The sequence below is a fragment of the Amyelois transitella genome, chromosome 16 (assembly GCF_032362555.1).
Source record: "Amyelois transitella isolate CPQ chromosome 16, ilAmyTran1.1, whole genome shotgun sequence".
Classification (NCBI taxonomy): Eukaryota; Metazoa; Arthropoda; class Insecta; order Lepidoptera; family Pyralidae; genus Amyelois; species Amyelois transitella.
In genome coordinates, this window is record NC_083519.1 from 10,088,287 (window position 1) to 10,113,614 (window position 25,328).

The following is a 25,328-nucleotide window of genomic DNA, read 5'->3' on the forward strand; positions in this document are numbered from 1 at the left end:
TCTGGTTCCTGCGATAGACAAATCTAAAGAGCCAAGCCCTGAGAAAGAATCTTTGGTTTCAGAATTAGACAAATCTAAAGAGCATAGCCCTGAGAGAGATTCTCTGGTTCCTGCGAAAGACAAATCTAAAGAGCCAAGCCCTGAGAAAGATTCTCTGGTTCCTGCGATAGACAAATCTAAAGAGCCAAGCCCTGAGAGAGATTCTCTGGTTCCTGCGATAGACAAATCTAAAGAGCCAAGCCCTGAGAAAGATTTTCTGGTTCCTGCGCTAGACAAATCTAAAGAGCCAAGCCCTGAGAAAGATTCTCTGGTTCCTGCGATAGACAAATCTAAAGAGCCAAGCCCTGAGAGAGATTCTCTGGTTCCTGCGATAGACAAATCTAAAGAGCCAAGCCCTGAGAAAGATTTTCTGGTTACTGCGCTAGACAAATCTAAAGAGCCAAGCCCTGAGAAAGATTCTCTGGTTCCTGCGATAGACAAATCTAAAGAGCCAAGCCCTGAGAAAGAATCTTTGGTTTCAGAATTAGACAAATCTAAAGAGCCAAGCCCTGAGAAAGATTCTCTGGTTCCTACGATAGACAAATCTAAAGAGCCAAGCCTTGAGAAAGATTCTCTCGTTCCTGCGATAGACAAATCTAAAGAGCCAAGCCCTGAGAAAGATTCTCTGGTTCCTGCGCTAGACAAATCTAAAGAGCCAAGCCCTGAGAAAGAATCTTTGGTTTCAGAATTAGACAAATCTAAAGAGCCGAGCCCTGAGGAAGAGTCTCTGGTTCCGGCGCTAGACAAATCTAAAGAACCAAGCCCTGAGAAAGATTCTCTGGTTTCTGCGATAGACAAATCTAAAAAGCCAAGCCCTGAGAAAGATTCTCTGGTTCCTGCGATAGACAAATCTAAAGAGCCAAGCCCTGAGAAAGAATCTTTGGTTTCAGAATTAGACAAATCTAAAGAGCCAAGCCCTGAGAAAGATTCTCTGGTTCCTGCGATAGACAAATCTAAAGAGCCAAGCCCTGAGAAAGATTCTCTGGTTCCTGCGATAGACAAATCTAAAGAGCCAAGCCCTGAGAAAGATTCTCTGGTTCCTGCGATAGACAAATCTAAAGAGCCAAGCCCTGAGAAAGATTCTCTGGTTCCTGCGCTAGACAAATCTAAAGAGCCAAGCCCTGAGAAAGAATCTTTGGTTTCAGAATTAGACAAATCTAAAGAGCCAAGCCCTGAGAAAGATTCTCTGGTTCCTGCGATAGACAAATCTAAAGAGGCAAGCCCTGAGAAAGATTCTCTGGTTCCTGCGATAGACAAATCTAAAGAGCCAAGCCCTGAGAAAGATTCTCTGGTTCCTGCGATAGACAAATCTAAAGAGCCAAGCCCTGAGAAAGATTCTCTGGTTCCTGCGCTAGACAAATCTAAAGAGCCAAGCCCTGAGAAAGAATCTTTGGTTTCAGAATTAGACAAATCTAAAGAGCCAAGCCCTGAGAAAGATTCTCTGGTTCCTGCGATAGACAAATCTAAAGAGCCAAGCCCTGAGAAAGATTCTCTGGTTCCTGCGATAGACAAATCTAAAGAGCCAAGCCCTGAGAAAGATTCTCTGGTTCCTGCGATAGACAAATCTAAAGAGCCAAGCCCTGAGAAAGATTCTCTGGTTCCTGCGCTAGACAAATCTAAAGAGCCAAGCCCTGAGAAAGATTCTCTGGTTCCTGCGATAGACAAATCTAAAGAGCCAAGCCCTGAGAGAGATTCTCTGGTTCCTGCGATAGACAAATCTAAAGAGCCAAGCCCTGAGAAAGATTCTCTGGTTCCTGCGATAGACAAATCTAAAGAGCCAAGCCCTGAGAAAGATTCTCTGGTTCCTGCGATAGACAAATCTAAAGAGCCAAGCCCTGAGAAAGAATCTTTGGTTTCAGAATTAGACAAATCTAAAGAGCCAAGCCCTGAGAAAGATTCTCTCGTTCCTGCGCTAGACAAATCTAAAGAGCCAAGCCCTGAGAAAGAATCTTTGGTTTCAGAATTAGACAAATCTGAAGAGCCGAGCCCTGAAGAAGATTCTCTGGTTCCGGCGCTAGACAAATCTAAAGAACCAAGCCCTGAGAAAGATTCTCTGGTTTCTGCGATAGACAAATCTAAAGAGCCAAGCCCTGAGAAAGATGCTCAGGTTGCCGAACTGGAAAAATCTACGAAGCCAAGCCCAGAGAAAGACACTTTGGTCGCTGAACTAGAAAAATCCAAGGAGCCAAGCCCTGAGAAAGACACTTTGGTTCCATCACATGATAAATCTAAGGAGCCAAGCCCTGAGAAAGACACTTTGGTCGCTGAACTAGAAAAATCCAGGGAGCCAAGCCCTGAGAAGGAATCTTTGGTTACATCACATGATAAATCTAAGGAGCCAAGCCCAGAGAAAGACTCTTTGGTTCCATCACATGATAAATCCAAGGAGCCAAGCCCTGAGAAAGATTCTCTGGTTCCTGCGATAGACAAATCTAAAGAACCAAGCCCTGAGAAAGAATCTCTCGTTCCCGAGCTAGACAAATCTAAAGAGGCAAGCCCTGAGAAAGATTCTCAGGTTCCTGCGATAGACAAATCTAAAGAGCCAAGCCCTGAGAAAGATTCTCTGGTTCCTGCGATAGACAAATCTAAAGAGGCAAGCCCTGAGAAAGATTCTCTGGTTCCTGCGCTAGACAAATCTAAAGAGCCAAGCCCTGAGAAAGAATCTTTGGTTTCAGAATTAGACAAATCTAAAGAGCCAAGTCCTGAAAAAGATTCTCTGGTTCCTGCGAAAGACAAATCTAAAGAGCCAAGCCCTGAGAAAGATTCTCTGGTTCCTGCGCTAGACAAATCTAAAGAGCCAAGCCTTGACCAAGATTCTCTGGTTCCCGCGGTAGAAAAATCAGAAGAGCAAAGCCCTGAGAAACCATATTCAGCTCCATTACTAGATAAATCAAGAGAGCCAAATGTTGAGAAAGACTCTTTGTTTTCTGAAGAAGACAAATCTAAAGAGCCAAGCCCTGAAAAAGATTCTCTGGTTCCTGCGCTAGACAAATCTAAAGAGCCAAGCCCTGAAAAAGATTCTCTGGTTCCTGCGATAGACAAATCTAAAGAGCCAAGCCCTGAGAAAGAATCTCTGGTTCCTGCGCTAGACAAATCTAAAGAGCCAAGCTCTGAGAAAGATTCTCTGGTTCCTGCGCTAGACAAATCTAAAGAGCCAAGCCCTGAGAAAGAATCTTTGGTTTCAGAATTAGACAAATCTAAAGAGCCAAGCCCTGAAAAAGATTCTCTGGTTCCTGCGAAAGACAAATCTAAAGAGCCAAGCCCTGAGAAAGATTCTCTGGTTCCTGCGCTAGACAAATCTAAAGAGCCAAGCCCTGAGAAAGAATCTTTGGTTTCAGAATTAGACAAATCTAAAGAGCCAAGCCCTGAAAAAGATTCTCTGGTTCCTGCGCTAGACAAATCTAAAGAGCCAAGCCCTGAGAAAGATTCTCTGGTTCCTGCGCTAGACAAATCTAAAGAGCCAAGCCCTGAGAAAGAATCTTTGGTTTCAGAATTAGACAAATCTAAAGAGCCAAGCCCTGAAAAAGATTCTCTGGTTCCTGCGATAGACAAATCTAAAGAGCCAAGTCCTGAGAAAGATTCTCTGGTTCCTGCGATAGACAAATCTAAAGAGCCAAGCCCTGAGAAAGAATCTTTGGTTTCAGAATTAGACAAATCTAAAGAGCCAAGCCCTGAAAAAGATTCTCTGGTTCCTGCGAAAGACAAATCTAAAGAGCCAAGCCCTGAGAAAGAATCTCTGGTTCCTGCGCTAGACAAATCTAAAGAGCCAAGCCCTGAGAAAGAATCTTTGGTTTCAGAATTAGACAAATCTAAAGAGCCAAGCCCTGAAAAAGATTCTCTGGTTCCTGCGCTAGACAAATCTAAAGAGCCAAGCCCTGAGAAAGATTCTCTGGTTCCTGCGCTAGACAAATCTAAAGAGCCAAGCCCTGAGAAAGATTCTCTGGTTCCTGCGCTAGACAAATCTAAAGAGCCAAGCCCTGAGAAAGAATCTTTGGTTTCAGAATTAGACAAATCTAAAGAGCCAAGCCCTGAAAAAGATTCTCTGGTTCCTGCGATAGACAAATCTAAAGAGCCAAGCCCTGAGAAAGAATCTTTGGTTTCAGAATTAGACAAATCTAAAGAGCCAAGCCCTGAAAAAGATTCTCTGGTTCCTGCGCTAGACAAATCTAAAGAGCCAAGCCCTGAGAAAGATTCTCTGGTTCCTGCGCTAGACAAATCTAAAGAGCCAAGCCCTGAGAAAGATTCTCTGGTTCCTGCGCTAGACAAATCTAAAGAGCCAAGCCCTGAGAAAGAATCTTTGGTTTCAGAATTAGACAAATCTAAAGAGCCAAGCCCTGAAAAAGATTCTCTGGTTCCTGCGATAGACAAATCTAAAGAGCCAAGTCCTGAGAAAGATTCTCTGGTTCCTGCGATAGACAAATCTAAAGAGCCAAGCCCTGAGAAAGAATCTTTGGTTTCAGAATTAGACAAATCTAAAGAGCCAAGCCCTGAAAAAGATTCTCTGGTTCCTGCGAAAGACAAATCTAAAGAGCCAAGCCCTGAGAAAGAATCTCTGGTTCCTGCGCTAGACAAATCTAAAGAGCCAAGCCCTGAGAAAGAATCTTTGGTTTCAGAATTAGACAAATCTAAAGAGCCAAGCCCTGAAAAAGATTCTCTGGTTCCTGCGAAAGACAAATCTAAAGAGCCAAGCCCTGAGAAAGAATCTCTGGTTCCTGCGCTAGACAAATCTAAAGAGCCAAACCCTGAGAAAGAATCTTTGGTTTCAGAATTAGACAAATCTAAAGAGCCAAGCCCTGAAAAAGATTCTCTGGTTCCTGCGAAAGACAAATCTAAAGAGCCAAGCCCTGAGAAAGAATCTTTGGTTTCAGAATTAGACAAATCTAAAGAGCCAAGCCCTGAAAAAGATTCTCTGGTTCCTGCGCTAGACAAATCTAAAGAGCCAAGCCCTGAGAAAGATTCTCTGGTTCCTGCGATAGACAAATCTAAAGAGCCAAGCCCTGAGAAAGATGCTCAGGTTGCCGAACTGGAAAAATCTACGAAGCCAAGCCCAGAGAAAGACACTTTGGTCGCTGAACTAGAAAAATCCAAGGAGCCAAGCCCTGAGAAGGAACCTTTGGTTCCGTCACATGATAAATCTAAGGAGCCAAGCCCTGAGAAAGACTCTTTGGTTCCATCACATGATAAATCCAAGGAGCCAAGCCCTGAGAAAGATTCTCTGGTTTCTGCAATAGACAAATCTAAAGAACCAAGCCCTGAGAAAGAATCTCTCGTTCCCGAGCTAGACAAATCTAAAGAGGCAAGCCCTGAGAAAGATTCTCAGGTTCCTGCGATAGACAAATCTAAAGAGCCAAGCCCTGAGAAAGATTCTCTGGTTCCTGCGATAGACAAATCTAAAGAGCCAAGCCCTGAGAAAGATTCTCTGGTTCCTGCGATAGACAAATCTAAAGAGCCAAGCCCTGAGAAAGATTCTCTGGTTCCTGCGCTAGACAAATCTAAAGAGCCAAGCCCTGAGAAAGATTCTCTGGTTCCTGCGCTAGACAAATCTAAAGAGCCAAGCCCTGAGAAAGATTCTCTGGTTCCTGCGCTAGACAAATCTAAAGAGCCAAGCCCTGAGAAAGATTCTCTGGTTCCTGCGCTAGACAAATCTAAAGAGCCAAGCCTTGACCAAGATTCTCTGGTTCCCGCGGTAGAAAAATCAGAAGAGCAAAGCCCTGAGAAACCATATTCAGCTCCATTACTAGATAAATCAAGAGAGCCAAGTGTTGAGAAAGACTCTTTGTTTTCTGAAGAAGACAAATCTAAAGAGCCAAGCCCTGAGAAAGATTCTCTAGTTCCTGCGATAGACAAATCTAAAGAGCCAAGCCCTGAGAAAGAATCTCTGGTTCCTGCGCTAGACAAATCTAAAGAGCCAAGCCCTGAGAAAGATTCTCTGGTTCCTGCGCTAGACAAATCTAAAGAGCCAAGCCCTGAGAAAGAATCTTTAGTTTCAGAATTAGACAAATCTAAAGAGCCAAGCCCTGAAAAAGATTCTCTGGTTCCTGCGAAAGACAAATCTAAAGAGCCAAGCCCTGAGAAAGATTCTCTGGTTCCTGCGCTAGACAAATCTAAAGAGCCAAGCCCTGAGAAAGATTCTCTGGTTCCCGCGGCAGAAAAATCAGAAGAGCAAAGCCCTGAGAAACCATATTCAGCTCCATTACTAGATAAATCAAGAGAGCCAAGTGTTGAGAAAGACTCTTTGTTTTCTGAAGAAGACAAATCTAAAGAGCCAAGCCCTGAAAAAGATTCTCTGGTTCCTGCGCTAGACAAATCTAAAGAGCCAAGCCCTGAGAAAGATTCTCTGGTTCCTGCGATAGACAAATCTAAAGAGCCAAGCCCTGAGAAAGATTCTCTGGTTCCTGCGATAGACAAATCTAAAGAGCCAAGCCCTGAGAAAGAATCTTTGGTTTCAGAATTAGACAAATCTAAAGAGCCAAGCCCTGAAAAAGATTCTCTGGTTCCTGCGATAGACAAATCTAAAGAGCCAAGCCCTGAGAAAGATTCTCTGGTTCCTGCGATAGACAAATCTAAAGAGCCAAGCCCTGAGAAAGAATCTTTGGTTTCAGAATTAGACAAATCTAAAGAGCCAAGCCCTGAAAAAGATTCTCTGGTTCCTGCGATAGACAAATCTAAAGAGCCAAGCCCTGAGAAAGATTCTCTGGTTCCTGCGATAGACAAATCTAAAGAGCCAAGCCCTGAGAAAGATTCTCTGGTTCCTGCGATAGACAAATCTAAAGAGCCAAGCTCTGAGAAAGAATCTTTGGTTTCAGAATTAGACAAATCTAAAGAGCCAAGCCCTGAGAAAGATTCTCTGGTTCCTGCGATAGACAAATCTAAAGAGCCAAGCCCTGAGAAAGATTCTCTGGTTCCTGCGCTAGACAAATCTAAAGAGCCAAGCCCTGAGAAAGAATCTTTGGTTTCAGAATTAGACAAATCTAAAGAGCCAAGCTCTGAGAAAGATTCTCTGGTTCCTACGATAGACAAATCTAAAGAGCAAAGCCCTGAGAGAGATTCTCTGGTTCCTGCGATAGACAAATCTAAAGAGCCAAGCCCTGAGAAACCATATTCAGCTCCATCAAGAGAGCCAAGTGTTGAGAAATACTCTTTGTTTTCTGAAGTAGACAAGTCTAAAGAGCCAAGCCCTGAGAAAGACACTTTGGTCGCTGAACTAGAAAAATCCAAGGAACCAAGCCCTGAGAAAGAATCTTTGGTTCCATCACATGATAAATCTAAGGAGCCAAGCCCAGAGAAAGACACTTTGGTCGCTGAACTAGAAAAATCCAAGGAACCAAGCCCTGAGAAAGAATCTTTGGTTCCATCACATGATAAATCTAAGGAGCCAAGCCCAGAGAAAGACACTTTGGTCGCTGAACTAGAAAAATCAAAGGAACCAAGCCCTGAGAAAGAATCTTTGATTCCACCCCATGATAAATCTAAGGAGCCAAGCCCTGAGAAAGAATCTTTGGTTCCATCACATGATAAATCTAAGGAGCCAAGCCCTGAGAAAGAATCTTTGGTTCCGTCACATGATAAATCTAAGGAGCCAAGCCCTGAGAAAGAATCTTTGGTTCCGTCACATGATAAATCTAAGGAGCCAAGCCCTGAGAAAGAATCTTTGGTTCCATCACATGATAAATCTAAGGAGCCAAGCCCTGAGAAAGAATCTTTGGTTCCGTCACATGATAAATCTAAGGAGCCAAGCCCTGAGAAAGAATCTTTGGTTCCGTCACATGATAAATCTAAGGAGCCAAGCCCTGAGAAAGAATCTTTGGTTCCATCACATGATAAATCTAAGGAGCCAAGCCCTGAGAAAGAATCTTTGGTTCCGTCACATGATAAATCTAAGGAGCCAAGCCCTGAGAAAGAATCTTTGGTTCCATCACATGATAAATCTAAGGAGCCAAGCCCTGAGAAAGAATCTTTGGTTCCGTCACATGATAAATCTAAGGAGCCAAGCCCTGAGAAAGAATCTTTGGTTCCGTCACATGATAAATCTAAGGAGCCAAGCCCTGAGAAAGAATCTTTGGTTCCATCACATGATAAATCTAAGGAGCCAAGCCCTGAGAAAGAATCTTTGGTTCCGTCACATGATAAATCTAAGGAGCCAAGCCCTGAGAAAGAATCTTTGGTTCCGTCACATGATAAATCTAAGGAGCCAAGCCCTGAGAAAGAATCTTTGGTTCCATCACATGATAAATCTAAGGAGCCAAGCCCTGAGAAAGAATCTTTGGTTCCGTCACATGATAAATCTAAGGAGCCAAGCCCTGAGAAAGAATCTTTGGTTCCATCACATGATAAATCTAAGGAGCCAAGCCCTGAGAAAGAATCTTTGGTTCCGTCACATGATAAATCTAAGGAGCCAAGCCCTGAGAAAGAATCTTTGGTTCCATCACATGATAAATCTAAGGAGCCAAGCCCTGAGAAAGAATCTCTGGTTCCCACGCTAGACAGATCTAAAGAGCCAATCCCTGAGAAAGAATCTCTGGTACCCGCGCTAGACAAATCAAAAGAGCCAAGCCCTGAGAAAGAATCTCTGGTACCCGCGCTAGACAAATCAAAAGAGCCAAGCCCTGAGAAAGAATCTCTGGTACCCGCGCTAGACAAATCTGAAGAACCAAGCCCTGAGCAAGAATCTCTCGTTCCTGCGCTAGAGAAATCTAAAGAGCCAAGCCCTGAGAAAGATTCTCTGGTTCCTGCGATAGACAAATCTAAAGAGCCAAGCACTGAGAAAGATTCTCAGGTTTCCGCGCTAGACAAATCTAAAGAGCCAAGCCCTGAGAAAGATTCTCAGGTTTCCGCGCTAGACAAATCTAAAGAGCCAAGCCCTGAGAAAGAATCTCTGGTTCCTGTGCTACACAAATCAGAGAAAGACACTTTGGTCGCTGAACAAGAAAAATCAAAGGAACCAAGCCCTGAGAAAGAATCTTTGGTTCCACCCCATGATGAATCTAAGGAGCCAAGCCCTGAGAAAGACACTTTGGTCGCTGAACTAGAAAAAGCCAAGGAGCTAAGCCCTGAGAAAGAATCTTTGGTTCCGTCACATGATGAATCTAAGAAGCCAAGCCCTGAGAAAGAATCTTTGGTTCCGTCACATGATAAATCTAAGGAGCCAATCCCTGAGAAAGAATCTCTGGTACCCGCGCTAGACAAATCTAAAGAGCCAAGCCCTGAGAAAGTATCTCTCGTTCCTGCGCTAGAGAAATCTAAAGAGCCAAGCCCTGAGAAAGAATCTCTGGTACCCGCGCTAGACAAATCTAAAGAGCCAAGCCCTGAGAAAGATTATCTCGTTCCTTCGCTAGACAAATCTAAAGAGCCAAGCCCTGAGAAAGATTCTCTGGTTCCTGCGATAGACAAATCTAAAGAGCCAAGCCCTGAGAAAGAATCTTTGGTTCCGTCACATGATAAATCTAAGGAGCCAAGCCCTGAGAAAGAATCTTTGGTTCCATCACATGATAAATCTAAGGAGCCAAGCCCTGAGAAAGAATCTTTGGTTCCGTCACATGATAAATCTAAGGAGCCAAGCCATGAGAAAGATACTCAGGTTGCTGACCTAGAAAAATCTGAGAAGGCAAGACCTGAGAAAGAAGATTTAGCACCGGAGCAAGTTAAATCAAAGGAACCAAGCCCTGAGAAAGAAGATAAAGCAGCCGGGCACGTGAAATCAAAAGAACCAAGCCCTGAGAAAGAAGATTTAACAGCTGAGCAAGTTAAATCAAAAGAACCAAGCATTGAGGCAGAAGATTTAGCGCTTACATTGGATACGTCAAAGGAGCCAAGTCCAGAAAAGGACGCTGTAGCCCCAGCAGACAAATCAATGAAGCAAAGTCCAGAAAAGGACGCTGTAGCTCCAGCAGACAAATCAAAGGAACCAAGTCCAGAGAAGGACGCTGTTGCTCCAGCAGACAAATCAAAGGAGCCAAGCCCAGAAAAGGACGCTGTTTCTCCAGCAGACAAATCAAAGGAGCCAAGCCCAGAAAAGGACGCTGTAGCTCCAGCAGACAAATCAAAGGAACCAAGTCCAGAAAAGGACGCTGTAGCTCCAGCAGACAAATCAAAGGAGCCAAGCCCAGAAAAGGACGCTGTTGCTCCAGCAGACAAATCAAAGGAGCCAAGCCCAGAAAAGGACGCTGTTCCTCCAGCAGACAAATCAAAGGAGCCAAGCCCAGAAAAGGACGCTGTAGCTCCAGCAGACAAATCAAAGGAACCAAGTCCAGAAAAGGACGCTGTAGCTCCAGCAGACAAATCAAAGGAGCCAAGCCCAGAAAAGGACGCTGTTGCTCCAGCAGACAAATCAAAGGAGCCAAGCCCAGAAAAGGACGCTGTTTCTCCAGCAGACAAATCAAAGGAGCCAAGCCCAGAAAAGGACGCTGTAGCTCCAGCAGACAAATCAAAGGAACCAAGTCCAGAAAAGGACGCTGTAGCTCCAGCAGACAAATCAAAGGAGCCAAGCCCAGAAAAGGACGCTGTTGTTCCAGCAGACAAAACAAAGGAGCCAAGTCCAGAAAAGGACGCTGTAGCTCCAGCAGACAAACCAAAGGAGCCAAGTCCAGAAAAGGACGCTGTAGCTCCAGCAGACAAACCAAAGGAGCCAAGTCCAGAAAAGGACACTGTTGCACCAGCAGACAAATCAAAGGAAGGAAGTCCAGAAAAGGACGCTTTAGCTCCAGCAGACAAATCAAAGGAGCCAAGTCCAGAAAAGGACACTGTTGCACCAGCAGACAAATCAAAGGAAGGAAGTCCAGAAAAGGACGCTGTAGCTCCAGCAGACAAATCAAAGGAGCCAAGTCCAGAAAAGGACAATGTTGCACTAGCAGACAAATCAAAGGAAGGAAGTCCAGAAAAGGACGCTTTAGCTCCAGCAGACAAATCAAAGGAGCCAAGTCCAGAAAAGGACGCTGTTTCTCCAGCAGACAAATCAAAGGATGGAAGTCAAGAAAAGGACGCTGTTGCTTCAGCAGACAAATCAAAGGAGCCAAGTCCAGAAAAGGACGCTGTTGCTCCAGCAGACAAATCAAAGGAGCTAAGTCCAGAAAAGGACGCTGTTGCTCCAGCAGACAAATCAAAGGAGCTAAGTCCAGAAAAAGACGCTGTTGCTCCAGCAGACAAATCAATGAAGTCAAGTCCAGAAAAGGACGCTGTAGCTCCAGCAGACAAATCAAAGGAGCCAAGTCCAGAAAAGGACGCTGTTGCTCCAGCAGACAAATTAAAGGAACCTAGTGCAGAAAAGGACGCTGTAGTTCCAGCAGACAAATCAAAGGAGCCAAGTCCAGAAAAGGACGCTGTAGCTCCAGCAGACAAATCACAGGAGCCAAGCCCAGAAAAGGACGCTGTAGCTCCAGCAGATAAATCAAAGGAGCCAAGCCCAGAAAAGGACGCTGTTTCTCCAGCAGACAAATCAAAGGAGCCAAGCCCAGAAAAGGACGCTGTAGCTCCAGCAGACAAATCAAAGGAGCCAAGTCCAGAAAAGGACGCTGTAGCTCCAGCAGACAAATCAAAGGAGCCAAGTCCAGAAAAGGACGCTGTAGCTCCAGCAGACAAATCAAAGGAGCCAAGTCCAGAAAAGGACGCTGTAGCTCCAGCAGACAAATCAAAGGAGCCAAGTCCAGAAAAGGACGCCGTTGCTCCAGCAGTCAAATCAAAGGAACCAAGTCCAGAAAAAGACGCTGTTTCTCCAGCAGACAAATCAAAGGAAGGAAGTCCAGAAAAGGACGCTGTAGCCCCAGCAGACAAATCAAAGGAGCCAAGTCCAGTAAAAGACGTTGTTGCTCCAGCAGACAAATCAAAGGAGCCAAGTCCAGAAAAGGACGCCGTTGTTCCAGCAGACAAATCAACGGAGCCAAGTCCAGAAAAAGTCGTTGTTGCTCCAGCAGATAAATTAAAGGAACCAAGTCCAGAAAAGGACGCTGTTGCTCCAGCAGACAAATCAACGGAGCCAAGTCCAGAAAAAGACACTTTTACTCCAGCAGACAAATCAAAGGAGCAAAGTCCAGAAAAAGACGTTGTTGCTCCAACAGACAAATCAAAGGAGCCAAGTCCAGAAAAAGACGCTGTTTCTCCAGCAGACAAATCAAAGGAATTAAGTCCAGAAAAAGATTCTGTGGCCTCGGTGCTTGAAAAATCTAAGGAAACAAGCATTGAAAAAGATGTGTTTTCAACTGTGTATGAAAAGTCTAAGGAACCAAGCCCAGAAAAAGATTCTTTGGCTACAGTCCTTGACAAATCTAAAGAACTAAGCCCTGAGATAGATTCCTTGGCACCAGCTCTTGATGAATCTGAAGAACTAAGCCCTGAGAAAGATTCTTTGGCCCCAGCTCTTGACAAATCCAAAGAACCAAGCCCTGAGAAAGATTCTGTGGCCCCAGCTCTTGACAAATCCAAAGAACCAAGCCCTGAGAAAGATTCTGTGGCCCCAGCTCTTGACAAATCCAAAGAACCAAGCTCTGAGAAAGATTCTGTGGCCCCAGCTCTTGACAAATCCAAAGAACCAAGCCCTGAGAAAGATTCTGTTGCCCCAGCTCTTGACAAATCTAAAGAACCAAGCCCTGAGAAAGATTCTGCGGCCCCAGCTCTTGACAAATCTAAAGAACCAAGCCCTGAGAAAGATTCTGTGGCCCCAGCTCTTGACAAATCCAAAGAACCAAGCCCTGAGAAAGATTCTGTTGCCCCAGCTCTTGACAAATCTAAAGAACCAAGCCCTGAGAAAGATTCTGCGGCCCCAGCTCTTGACAAATCCAAAGAACCAAGCTCTGAGAAAGATTCTGTGGCCCCAGCTCTTGACAAATCCAAAGAACCAAGCCCCGAGAAAGATTCTGTGGCCCCAGCAGATCAGAAGAAGAGCTCTAAAGAGCCGAGTATAGAAAAAGAAGTGTTAGTTCCAGCACTAAACAAGTCAAAGGTTCACAGTCCCGAAAAGGACTTATTCTCCCCAGCCTTAGAGAAGTCTGAGGAAGCAAGTTGCGAGAAGGATGTCCTTACCTTAGATGAATCAAAGGTATTGAGCTCGGAAAAAGAAGTTGCTGTGCCGGTCGTAGATAAATCTAAGGAGAAAAGCCGAGAAAAGGAAATCATTGTACCGGTCTTAGATAAATCTAAGGAGCCAAGCGCGGAAAAAGAAGTTGCTGTGCCCGTCTTAGATAAACCTAAAGAACCAAGCCCAGAAAAGGAAGTTACCTTACCGGTTCTAGACAAATCTAAAGAACCAACCCCAGAAAAAGAGATCCATGTGCCGGTCTCAGATAAGTCTAAAGAACCAAGCCCAGAAGAGAAAGTAACTTTACCGGTTCTAGACAAATCTAAAGAACCAACCCCAGAAAAAGAGATCCATGTGCCGGTCTCAGATAAGTCTAAAGAACCAAGCCCAGAAAAAGAAGTCCCTGTGCCGGTCTCAGATAAATCTGAAGAATCGAGCCCAGAAACAGTTTCTGTACCGGTCCTCGATAAATCTAAGGAGCTAAGCCCAGAAAAAGAAGTTCCTATGCAAGTTCTAGATAAATCTAAAGAGCCAAGTCCGAAAAAAGAAGTTTCTGTGCCCGTCTTAGATAAATCTAAGGAGCCAAGCACGGAAAAAGAAGTTGCTGAGCCTGTCTTAGATAAATCTAAGGAACCAAGCCCAGAAAAGGAAGACACTGTACCGGTCTTAGATAAATCTAAAGAACCAACCCCAGAAAAGGAAGTTACATTACCGGTTCTAGACAAATCTAAAGAACCAACCCCAGAAAAAGAGATCCATGTGCCGGTCTCAGATAAATCTGAAGAATCGAGCCCAGAAACAGACGTTTCTGTACCGGTTCTAGATAAATCTAAGGAGCTAAGCCCAGAAAAAGAAGTTGCTGTGCCCGTCTTAGATGAATCTAAGGAGCCAAGCCCGGAAAAAGAAGTTGCTGTGCCCGTCTTAGATAAATCTAAGGAGCCAAGCCCGGAAAAAGAAGTTGCTGTGCCCGTCTTAGATAAATCTAAGGATCCAAGCCCGGAAAAAGAGGTTGCTGTGCTCGTCTTAGATAAATCTAAGGAGCCAGGCCCGGAAAAAGAGGTTGCTGTGCCAGTCTTAGATAAATCTAAGGAGCCAAGCCCGGAAAAAGAAGTTGTGCCCGTCTTAGATGAATCTAAGGAGCCAAGCCCGGAAAAAGAAGTTGCTGTGCCCGTCTTAGATAAATCTAAGGAGCCAAGCCCGGAAAAAGAAGTTCCTGTGCCCGTCTTAGATAAATCTAAGGAGCCAAGCCCGGAAAAAGAAGTTGCTGTGCCCGTCTTAGATAAATCTAAGGATCCAAGCCCGGAAAAAGAGGTTGCTGTGCTCGTCTTAGATAAATCTAAGGAGCCAGGCCCGGAAAAAGAGGTTGCTGTGCCAGTCTTAGATAAATCTAAGGAGCCAAGCCCGGAAAAAGAAGTTCCAGTGCCTGTCTTAGATAAATCTAAGGAGTCAAGCTCGGAAAAAGAAGTTGCTGTGCCAGTCTTAGATAAATCTAAGGAGCCAAGCCCGGAAAAAGAAGTTGCTGTGCCGGTCGAAGATAAATCAAAGGAGCCAAGCTCGGAAAAAGAAGTTGCTGTGCCGGTCGAAGATAAATCAAAGGAGCCAAGCCCGGAAAAAGAAGTTGCTGTGCCTGTCTTAGATAAATCTAAGGAGCCAAGCTCGGAAAAAGAAGTTGCTGTGCCCGCCTTAGATAAATCTAAGGAGCCAAGCCCGGAAAAAGAAGTTGCTGTGCCGGTCGAAGATAAATCAAAGGAGCCAAGCTCGGAAAAAGAAGTTGCTGTGCCGGTCGAAGATAAATCAAAGGAGCCAAGCCCAGAAAAGGAAGTTACTGTATCAGTCTTAGATAAATCTAAAGAACCAAGTCCAGAAAAGAAAGTTACTGTACCGGTCTTAGATAAATCTAAAGAACCAAGTCCAGTCAAGGAAGTTACTGTACCGGTTCTAGATAAATCTAAGGAACCAAGCCTAGAAAAGGAAGTTACTGTACCGGTTTTACATAAATCTAAAGAACCAAGCCCAGAAAAGGAAGTTACTGTACCGGTTCTAGATAAATTTAAGGAGCCAAGCCTAGAAAAGGAAGTTACTTTACCGGTTTTAGATAAATCTAAAGAGACAATGCCGGAAAAAGATACCGGCATTTCAATTCAAGAATCGAGTTCTAAATTAGATGAATCGTACATTCAAGGTATTGCTGATGATTCTGATATCCCAAGTCCTGAACTAGTTTCAGATAGTTCAAATATATCAAGTCCTGAAAAGATTAGATCTACTTTGAATATTGAAAAATTTGAAAAGATTGTTCCAGACGTGGCTTTAAATAAATCAAAGAAACAATCAGAGGCAGATAGTTCTGTCAAGGTTAGTGATGATGTTTTTGACACTCTTGATGAATTGAAAGGATTGGCAGTTTTCGGAGAACCTGAAGAAATAGTTACATCAAAAACAGAGGAAATTTTAAAAGAAACCGTCATTATTATTAGAAAAATAGTAACAAATATAATAAAAACTAAATACGCGGATAGTAAAGGGATTTTGAGGAAACTCAAAACAGTTACAATAATTACTACTACTGATCAATATCCAGATGGATCGTCTAGCTCTTCAAAAGACAGTACAGTAGATATTTTAGACATATCTGATGGGGAAATTCATTCGTCAGTTGAAGATCATCAATCTAAAGTTAAATTTGAGGATAACGAAATTCACACTCTTGCAGACACGGATTCGATGAGCGTTGATAATCATGTTGAAGCAAATGGATTAGGAGAAATTGTTGAGTACGATATAAATATAAAGAAATCTGCAATGGCCGTTAATGAAGAACTGATAAGGCAGGAAGCAGCACATACTGTGAAAGCCGACTTCAGTTTATTACATACTAAAGATGAATCTTCACACAAAATTAGCAAGAGGTCAGTTTTAGATCAAGAAATTTATGACGAGAAATTATCGTCTATTTCAACAGTCGATAGTGGTGTCAGCTTAGTAAAAGACAGTCTAACACATTCATTTGTACATGGCAGTAGTTCAGAAGATTTGTCTAAGGAAGTAAGTTTAGAGGAAAAACATAGTTTCGAAGGCACGGAAAAAGGAGAAAAGTTTGGTAAAGATTTATTCTCCAAGAAAGTTATCGATGATTTGAGTAGTTGTACAGATTCATTACTGTCTAGTCAAACGATTGGTCGAGATTCACCTACGATACAAGATAACGACAAAACCGATAAAGACCATGGAACTAAACAAAAGAAATCCGTTGAAGGTGTTGAATCTCCTAAAGATTTCCTTTTGTCAGACACATCTGATTCTGGAGTTCAGAGTATAACAATTGATTTAGATCAGTCTCATCCCATTAGTAAAAAAATAACATCGCAAGGATTTGAAGAAATACCGGCACATAGTGCTGCTCATCTTATTGAATCAATTCACAAAGCATTTAGTGACGATTCTGTACAACAAGGAATTAAATCAGAAACTCTGGTTTCACACGCAGACTTTGATCGAGTGTCAACACCCCCGACAGTTCCAGTTAGTCCATTGCCGAAAACACCAAGTAGCTTCCAGGATGTTAAAGGAAGTGAAGGTGTTCAAAGTGAAGTTACCTACGATAAATCCGATGGTAGTGACGAAACAATAACTAAAGTCGTACATGTTGGAGAAGATATTTTGACACAGAAAATATCTACATCAACTGAAAAAGTACCTAAGGTTATGAAAACTTTAACTGAAATTGAAGGTTCCGATCCTGATTTAGTTACTCTTATGCAAACTATGGGAAAAATAAAAACTGAAACGGATACAGTAACAAAAATAATTAAAGAAGGCGAAAATGTAGTTACACAAACAATCACAACAGTGACTACTAAAGAAGTAATATCAAGAGAAGATGGAACCCCTCAAAATATAAAAACAACTATTGAAACAACAACATTAAGCAAAGGTTCAGATGGATCAACAACCACTACCAAAGATACTCAAACTCTTCTTTCTGAATGTTCTTCCAGCCTCCGCTCTACCTCACAGATGGATTTGTATACAAAAGATGTAAGGCATGATAAAGATTATTTTGAAAATGAAGAAGAAAAATCAGAAACATCATCAAGTTTGTCTAAAGATACTGCTGAAAATCTCCATGAATTAGATTTTACTGATTCTAGTAAAAAAGATACTGATGATGTTGAATATAGAACAAAATCTGAATTTGTGAAAGAAACAGATGACCTGGATGACAATGTTGAGGACACAATAATTGATACTGATGTTAGTAAAAGAATTGTAAAAGAAAACAATATAGACATCATAGAAACGATCACAACGATAACCAAGAAAGAGACACTTAAAGTTGATGAAAATAAGAAAATTATGAAGACTACGGTTGAAACTAATGTGGGCAAGGAATACCCTGATGGATCAAAGGATGTTCAGAAAAATGTTGAAGTAAAGACAGAAGAGATAATTTTGGATTCTAGTAGTAATTTAGACAAAATTCTTAGTGATTACAGTGTTTATGAAAAGCCAGAGGAAAGCGAAACTTCAAAGACAGAAGAAATAATCCACGATAATATAACAATTCTACGCACTATCTTAACTAAAACTGTGAAAACAAAGTATGTTGACTCTAAAGGTGTACCGCGAAAATTAAAAACTGTCACAACTATTACCACAACCGATATCTATCCCGATGGATCATCTACTACTAAAGTCGACAGTACTACCTCACTTACAGACTTAGATATAGGTGATGCTTCAGAGTCTGCTGATCTCCTCGAATTTACCGAAGTAGAAGATAAGTCTGTTGAGACCGATAAACATGAAAAGAGTATTCTTATTGATGGAAAAAGTGTACTGCAAATTGTAACAACGACGACGACAAAAGAAATTTTGTGTAATAAAGATATGTCAAAGAAAAAGTTAAAAACTACTGTGGAAACAATAACGGAAAATTGTAGACCTGATGGTATCACTGAAGTTACCAAAGACGTAAAAGTAACTATATCAGACTATGAAATATATACATCAGACCAGAAATTTGTAGGTTTTCAAGAACTAGAAAAACCTGAAATAGACACAGTTACTCAATCAGAAACATTCAAAGAAAATAATATACTAATAAAGAGAAAAATCACGACAACTACAATTAAACAAATATATGGAAAAATTGAAAGTAACATCAAAAAGACTAAAATTACAGTGAAAACAGTAACTGAGGACGAATATCCTGACGGTTCAATTACTACTAAAACTGATGAAAAAGTTTCTTTCATAGATGAAGAACTAGAAGCTCAGCCTGAAAATGTTGAAACTATTTCAACAAGTACAAATGAAGGCATAGCTGAATCTCGTGCAGCTCGTGATATTGAAAAAGTTGTATCTAAGGATATATCTTGTAACTTAGGAGATAGCCAAGAAGATGATATTCTTAAACAATTTAGTCCCGAAGGAGAACAAGAAATCAGTGAATCTAACACGACTGAACAAATCACAGAGAGTGATATACTAATAACAAGATTGATTAATACTCGAACCGTTAAAGAAAAGTATTTAGATCGCAATGGTGAACCTCGCAAGTTGAAGATAGTAACAACAGTGACGACAACTGATAAGTACCCAGACGGAACATCACAAACAACGATTACGACAAATACATCTATAGCTGATATTGAAATTGAAAACATAATAGATTCCCATGATTTACAAGATTTTCCAAATTTGGAAGATAAATCGGTAAATGTTGATACACAAGAAAGTCTTATTTTAAGAGATAATAAACAAGTTAACCAAAAAGTTACGAAAACGATTACCAAAGAAATTTTTTCGTCCTCGGACCGATTAAGAAAAAAAATTAAAGTCACCACTGAAACCGTTACGGAAGTGATCTTACCAAACGGAGTTACGGAAGTGACCAAAGATATTAAAGTTTCAGTAGGCGACTATGGCCTGGAATCATTCGATGAAAATCTTGAAGGGTATATACTCATGCGTCAACCCGATGAACAGTCTTCTTTTGAAACTGAAGCTTTAGAAGAAAATGGAGTAAAAATTCTACGTAAAACTACCGTTACTACAATACGAGAAGAATTCGAAAATAAATCTATCAATTCAAGGAAAATCAAAACTACAGTTAAAACAGTTATTGAAGATGAACATCCAGATGGTACTGTAATTACCAAAACAAGTCAAAAAGTATCTATTGCGGATGTCGCCCAACAAGCATCATTTACAGAAGGTGATACTGAACCTCCAGAATCTTATATCGATGAATCCGAAATAGTTGAAGACACTTCAGAAGAGTCAGATGTGCAAAATGAAATCATACAACAAGGTGCTGTCAACATAAAACGCACAGTTACTACTAAAACGAGACGAGAAACTTTGGCTAGTTCTGATAAAAATATAAAAAGAGTTAGGACAACTGTGGAAACAATCACTGTAGATGAATACCCTGATGGTTCAACTGAAACTACCAAGGATGTCAAAATTACAATTTCTGAATTCCAGAAAACATCTGACAGTGACTTGCAAGCTGCATTACAAGGCCTAAAAGCAACAGGCAAAATTAAAAAAACAGTTGACAAAAAGATAAATACCATTGAACACGAAGGAGAAAAAATTACACAAACTGTAACTACATATATAACGAAAGAAGAACTTAAAAACAATGAAACCGATGAAATTGCCGTTAAAACTGTTACTGAGACCTTAACAGAAAATAAAAAAGCTGACGGTTCCGTTGAAATTACAAAGGATGTGCGAACACAAATAACGTATTTACCATTGGGCACTGGATTAGATGACTGGACGCCTGAAGAGTTGGAAGAAATTGAAAAGCAACCGGTAGTAGAAGAAAAACCAGTAATTCATGAATTGACTTTGGATCAAAAAGAAAACTTAACTCAAGAAACAAAACCAAAGAAACAGCGGTCTCCTGTAGGAGAAATAACAACCGAGACTGAAACATTCTCCAAGGTTATTCATGAAGGTGACAACGAGGTAACACAAACCATTACTGTTGTTACGACGAAAGAAATTATTAGTCCGGAGAAAGTAAAAATTACCATTGAAACAACAACTGTGAGTAGAGGCAGTGATGGTGTAACAAAAACAACAAAATCAACTAAAACAACTATATCAGAATTCAAAGAAGAGTTTGAAGAAATTATTGATCGGGGCGAAAGCGAAAAATCATTTTCCAAACTTTCATCCAAAACTGGGGATATGAGAAGCTCATCTGCAGCTAGCGATGACTTGGATCATCCAGGGATATCTTCTCCACCATCAGATATAAGTTCAAGGGGTTCACGGGCGGCTACTCACGTATGGGGAACGGAAAGTAGTGGTATGTACTACAGTGACGACGACGGCCAAGGGAGTCCCAGCAGCACAAAGTCACAAATCGCACATTCTCCACGATCCAATCTAAGCTTTGAACTTGACTCCAAGTTACCACCACAACAAGAAACTAGCGAAGAAATGATGCACAGCTTTGACTCTTCAACCCTTCAACAACAAGATTCTATGTCATGTTCTGTATACGGACAACTGCCAGAAGAAGACTCGTGCACATCTTCCACTCATTCTGAAGTTAAGACTGAAGTTCACATAGTTGAAAAACCATTATCCAAATTGACTGATGATTTCTTATCACATGAGAAAATACATTCTGAAAGTACAATGCTCAGTAGTACAAGTAAGTCAGATGCAACATTCCTACAAGAAGCCGATAAGCATTTCGAAAAGGCTATAGAAGACCATAAAAAAGTGAGTGGATCTGAAGTAATAAAAAATGTTACTGCCAAGTACGAACTTCATGATCAAAGCCACTCTAGTTTAAGTCAGCATAAATCTACCAAAGAAGAGACTATCATTACTTTGAAAGATCTAAAGTCTGAGTCTAAGAAGGTGTCTGAATCTATTTCATCTTCCAGTAGTAAGAAAGAATCAAAGATCGAAAGCTCTGTTCAGAAAACAGAATCACAATCACAAGACTCATCAATTAAAGATCCAATTGAGTCATGGGGTAAACCACTTGGTTTACCAAGTCCAGTAGGACCCCCTCAAGGAGATGGAAAAAGTACACCTAAAAAGCAAGTACCCAATTCAGCGGTGCTAAACAAAAACAAAATCAATCAAGAAAAGAGCAAAGAGGCCAAAAATCGTGCCTCGGAATCACCAACTAAGAAAAAGGCCCCTAGCCCCGTATACATGGAACTCACATATGTACCGCATCACGGCAACTCGTATTACTCTGCTGTTGAGTTCTTTAAACGTGTACGAGCTCGGTACTATGTATTCTCGGGAACGGAGCCATCTAAAGAAATATACAACGCCCTTCTAGATGCCAAGAAGACTTGGGAAGATAAAGATTTAGGTAAGCTGCATGAAGCTATCTAAATATTTGTCATTCAGTATACGACTTTTGTTTTGATTAATAAGTTCGTTCTTCCAATTGTAATTAGTGTTTTTATGACAATTTCAGAAGTCACAATCATTCCCACATATGACACGGACGTCCTTGGCTACTGGGTGACAGAAAACGAAGAGGCTCTCGAGAAGTACAAGATCGACCTTTCGCCGTCGGCATCTCGTTGCACCATCAATCTGCAAGACCACGAGACTTCGTGTGCGGCCTATAGACTCGAGTTCTAGGTGTCGGGTCTATTTGTAGCCTTCTCATCGAAGAAGTGAGCCATTCGACCAGCATTGGGTGCTCTCGGCTGCGGGAACTGATGAGATATTAATTGTTGTTAAAAAAAAAGGCTGTGATAAAGAAGGAAGCTGGCCAGAGCACTCATACTGTAAATGCTAAGGCCACTACTCCGTATGAGATAGTTTGCAAATAGATTCACTTAGATATATTGTGATATTTGAATGCAATTAACAGACTGCAAATGAGTTTGATAAAATCTTAGTTATTAATGAAGAAGAAACGAACTGTACGAAGTGCTGGTGTGACGCGTGGAGCGGGGCGCCCTCGACGCCTGCGCCGGCTGCTGACTCCGAACCGACATAGTCCTAAACCGCATCCAGTTGAAAGTCAATAACCAAATTCTCGACCTAAGAACATAAACGTCCATTTTTTTCTAAAAACTCTTTTCTAGTAGCTTTCATTAAAATAGTACATGCCATTTAAAATATATTTCTGATGACATTTAAGAATTTGGTCTTATACAAACAGTAGTGCTTTTATACACAATTTTTAGCGAAACCAGTCCATTTTGTTTAGCCAAAACACTGCTTGTGCGATAATCAAAATTTTTGAAAATTATTTTGCTATCACGATGTAAATTTTGAAATGAATATGTGAGTTTAGCGAGCACAATTGTTTTTAGCTTCGTAAAGGACGTAATACTGTTTTATAAAGGATGTATAATGTCAATGAAATCTTTGACAAGAATAAGTAATACCTGAAGTACTTTTATATGATCAAAGTATGGATAAATAAGATATATTTAATTAATGGTCTTATAAAGACACTTTCAAAAATTTTAGTCCTTCTAAAATAATTTATTAGAAGTGATGTGTCTGTTATAACATGACTCTAGAAGGACAAAGATGACTTCTGACTTCACTTGCAGTCGAAGAGTGATATAAAAAATAATCCAGTAGCTGTAAGATTGATGAATTTGTGCTACGATTGTTTTAAACCCGAGCTTAATTTCACGCGTCTATTCTACAAGCAAGCTATAATGATCGCCCGTTAAAAATAAAACAAGCAACTGCATATTTATACAGAACAATTTTGAAAGTTACATGAAAATATTCAGAAAATCCTGCACCTTTGAATATTTTGGTGTTATTTCAAAAAATATTATTGACAATTTTTGACGGTAGATTAGCTCCTTGAAGAAGTGATCTCTGTTTTTCTAGAATTAACAATGAGCCTAAAACTATAGAGAGCTTATCCTATTAAAAAATTAATGTTTTAGTAGAACTATTATTACAAATGGAACATTCTATTTACCTTTGTTTAAGTTGAAACTTGCTTGTTGCGTCAAAGTTAACTATAACATAGTTTTATTAAATACGTGTTATAAATTTTAATAATTTGAAAAATGTAAGTCGCAAAGTGATAGAGGAATCTCGTTTTGTTTTATTTGGCGTTTTGTTTTTGATCCTTCGTTATATTCATTTAAATTTCTAGTCGAGATGACCCAAATACTTATAAAGAAGTAGATATGTCGTAATACGTTCCTATTTGTATTGATTTGTAGAGTTTCTAATAATAAATAACCTGAATCCTCATGTAATTATAGGTAAACCAACTCCATTAGATTATTTGTTTTACTATTAACCGTTTTGTTCGGATGATTGTGAGCGAATGTGATAGTCTAAAGATCATGTACTCAAAAGCGTGTAATGACTACCTTAGCGTTATATAATCTTAGTGATACATACGTTGAAATTCTTTTGAGTATGTGATCGTAAATCATCGTATTATTTTACCATCTTAGTGAGTAAGCTATACCGGAAGCATATGGGACTAACGGCGTTCCTTTCAGTTTTTTTCGTCTGCCAAATATCAATTGAAGGTTATGAGTCAATTAATTTTAAGTCATCCGTAGATTTAAGCCGATCTAAAATCACAGTCTATCGCTTACTTTGCCAACATCCCTCTAACTATAGAAATAGCGAATTTGAACGCACCAGCACAATGTATTAACATAACATAAAAATAAACTAAAAATGTTAATAATAAATACATTAAAAAAATATATATTGTACTATTATGTATATTTATTTTTGTGAAGTACGAATGAGAATTTATTTTATAGTTGACATTATTGATGGTATAGTATGTGTTTATGTGTGTTGTTTGATGCGAGCACAATAAATGATATTTTGATTGAAATTGATTCATGCTTAGGTAGGTGTGGATTGGACGAAACAGGGAGAGGTTTTTGAGGCCGATCGAGTGGCATGGTCAAAGCCGATGCACATTTCCATTTCTTTAACCTTCCATTGAGTAAGAATATTTATGTGATTTTGTATATCTAAGGGTTCTCCTAACACGTATCAAATCGTATTGATAATACCAATGAAATCATTGACTTGTTACGCGAGTGAGCGGAACTTGTCTCAAATATATTTTTGACAAGTTTAATAAGTTTTGTTTGGAGACCCTGAAATTTACTCTGAAAATTGCTTTATGCGCTTGTGTCAAGCTTCTAATTATCCATACTTTTGCTACAGCATCGGCAATGACAAATAGACGCTTTGATATGTTACGGATAATTTAAGGCTTATAATCATTTTAGCCATTCATAATTTGTCTGGCTTTGGGAGCCTGACCCAAAGGTTTACTATTGTATTTTATAGCTAGAAACTCTAATGCATATTACTAGGAATATTAAAATGTTATTAAAATTAAGGATTGTATCAGCTTAGTTAACATCAATAGCTCTGAGAAATAAATCATTATGGAAATTATTAAATGTTGTATTCTTCCAATTGTTGAATTTTTAACTTTGAGCAGCATTGAAATTTGACTGCGCATGTCAGTATCGAGCTACTTGTAAAGTCAAATGTCTATGAACCTCACTGTTCCATAAATTTTCGAATTGCCTTTAGCATTTGAAGCCCTCAATGATTTTAAAATTTATTGTGAATCTGAATTTGAACAAATGAAATGAAACATAGAAATTATGATACGAAATAAGGTTACATTTAACCGTAAAATTAGGATAGAATGAATACTTTCAACAAAAATAGTAATTAAAATAAAACTGAATTTTATGGGTTACACAAATCTAACTTGCTATTGCGTCTGCGCATCTGATGAAATTTAAGACCCATAAAAATTATAGAGGGCAATTTTAGGGATTGATTCTGTTTTAAACTGTTATTAATGATGTTTGACTATCCGCATCGAGTAGATTTCGTGCTTAAAAACGAAAACATTTGGCGATGGTGTTGCTAGGTAGGTATTAAAACAAATCGTTTACAAAACTACATTTATCTAGACCCATGAATATAGTTTTGTAAACGATAGATTGATATCAGACACGCGTAATCTTTTAAAACTTCTTGACGAAAATATCAAAAATAAAAAATTACGCCTGACTGGTATGTTGAAGTCGGCTTCCCACGTCACATGTTATTAAATTTTACAAAAGAACATAGTTATGGCAAGATATATAGCGCAAACATGTGGTAGTGATACAAAATTATACCTCCAAAAATCATGCTCGTTTACGTGTAATCAAAAGTGCGTCTGCGCATACCCACATGACCTTTCCGTTCAATTCTCAGTAAAAGGGTAAATACGGTCCTAATTGCCATTTGTCTGCGC

General features: G+C 40.4%; 1 protein-coding gene across 1 annotated transcript in view; it reads left to right on the plus strand.

Moving 5' to 3' along the window:
• LOC106129064 (microtubule-associated protein futsch) overlaps positions 1-24,471 on the plus strand; it is a 156,344-nt gene extending 131,873 nt beyond the window's left edge. The window contains exons 9-10 of the mRNA XM_060948651.1: positions 63-21,407; positions 21,516-24,471. Of these exons, the coding sequence (XP_060804634.1) occupies positions 63-21,407; positions 21,516-21,685 (21,515 nt within the window). The 3' untranslated portion in view covers positions 21,686-24,471. The remainder of the gene's footprint in view (positions 1-62; positions 21,408-21,515) is intronic.
• Positions 24,472-25,328: the final 857 nt, after the last annotated feature.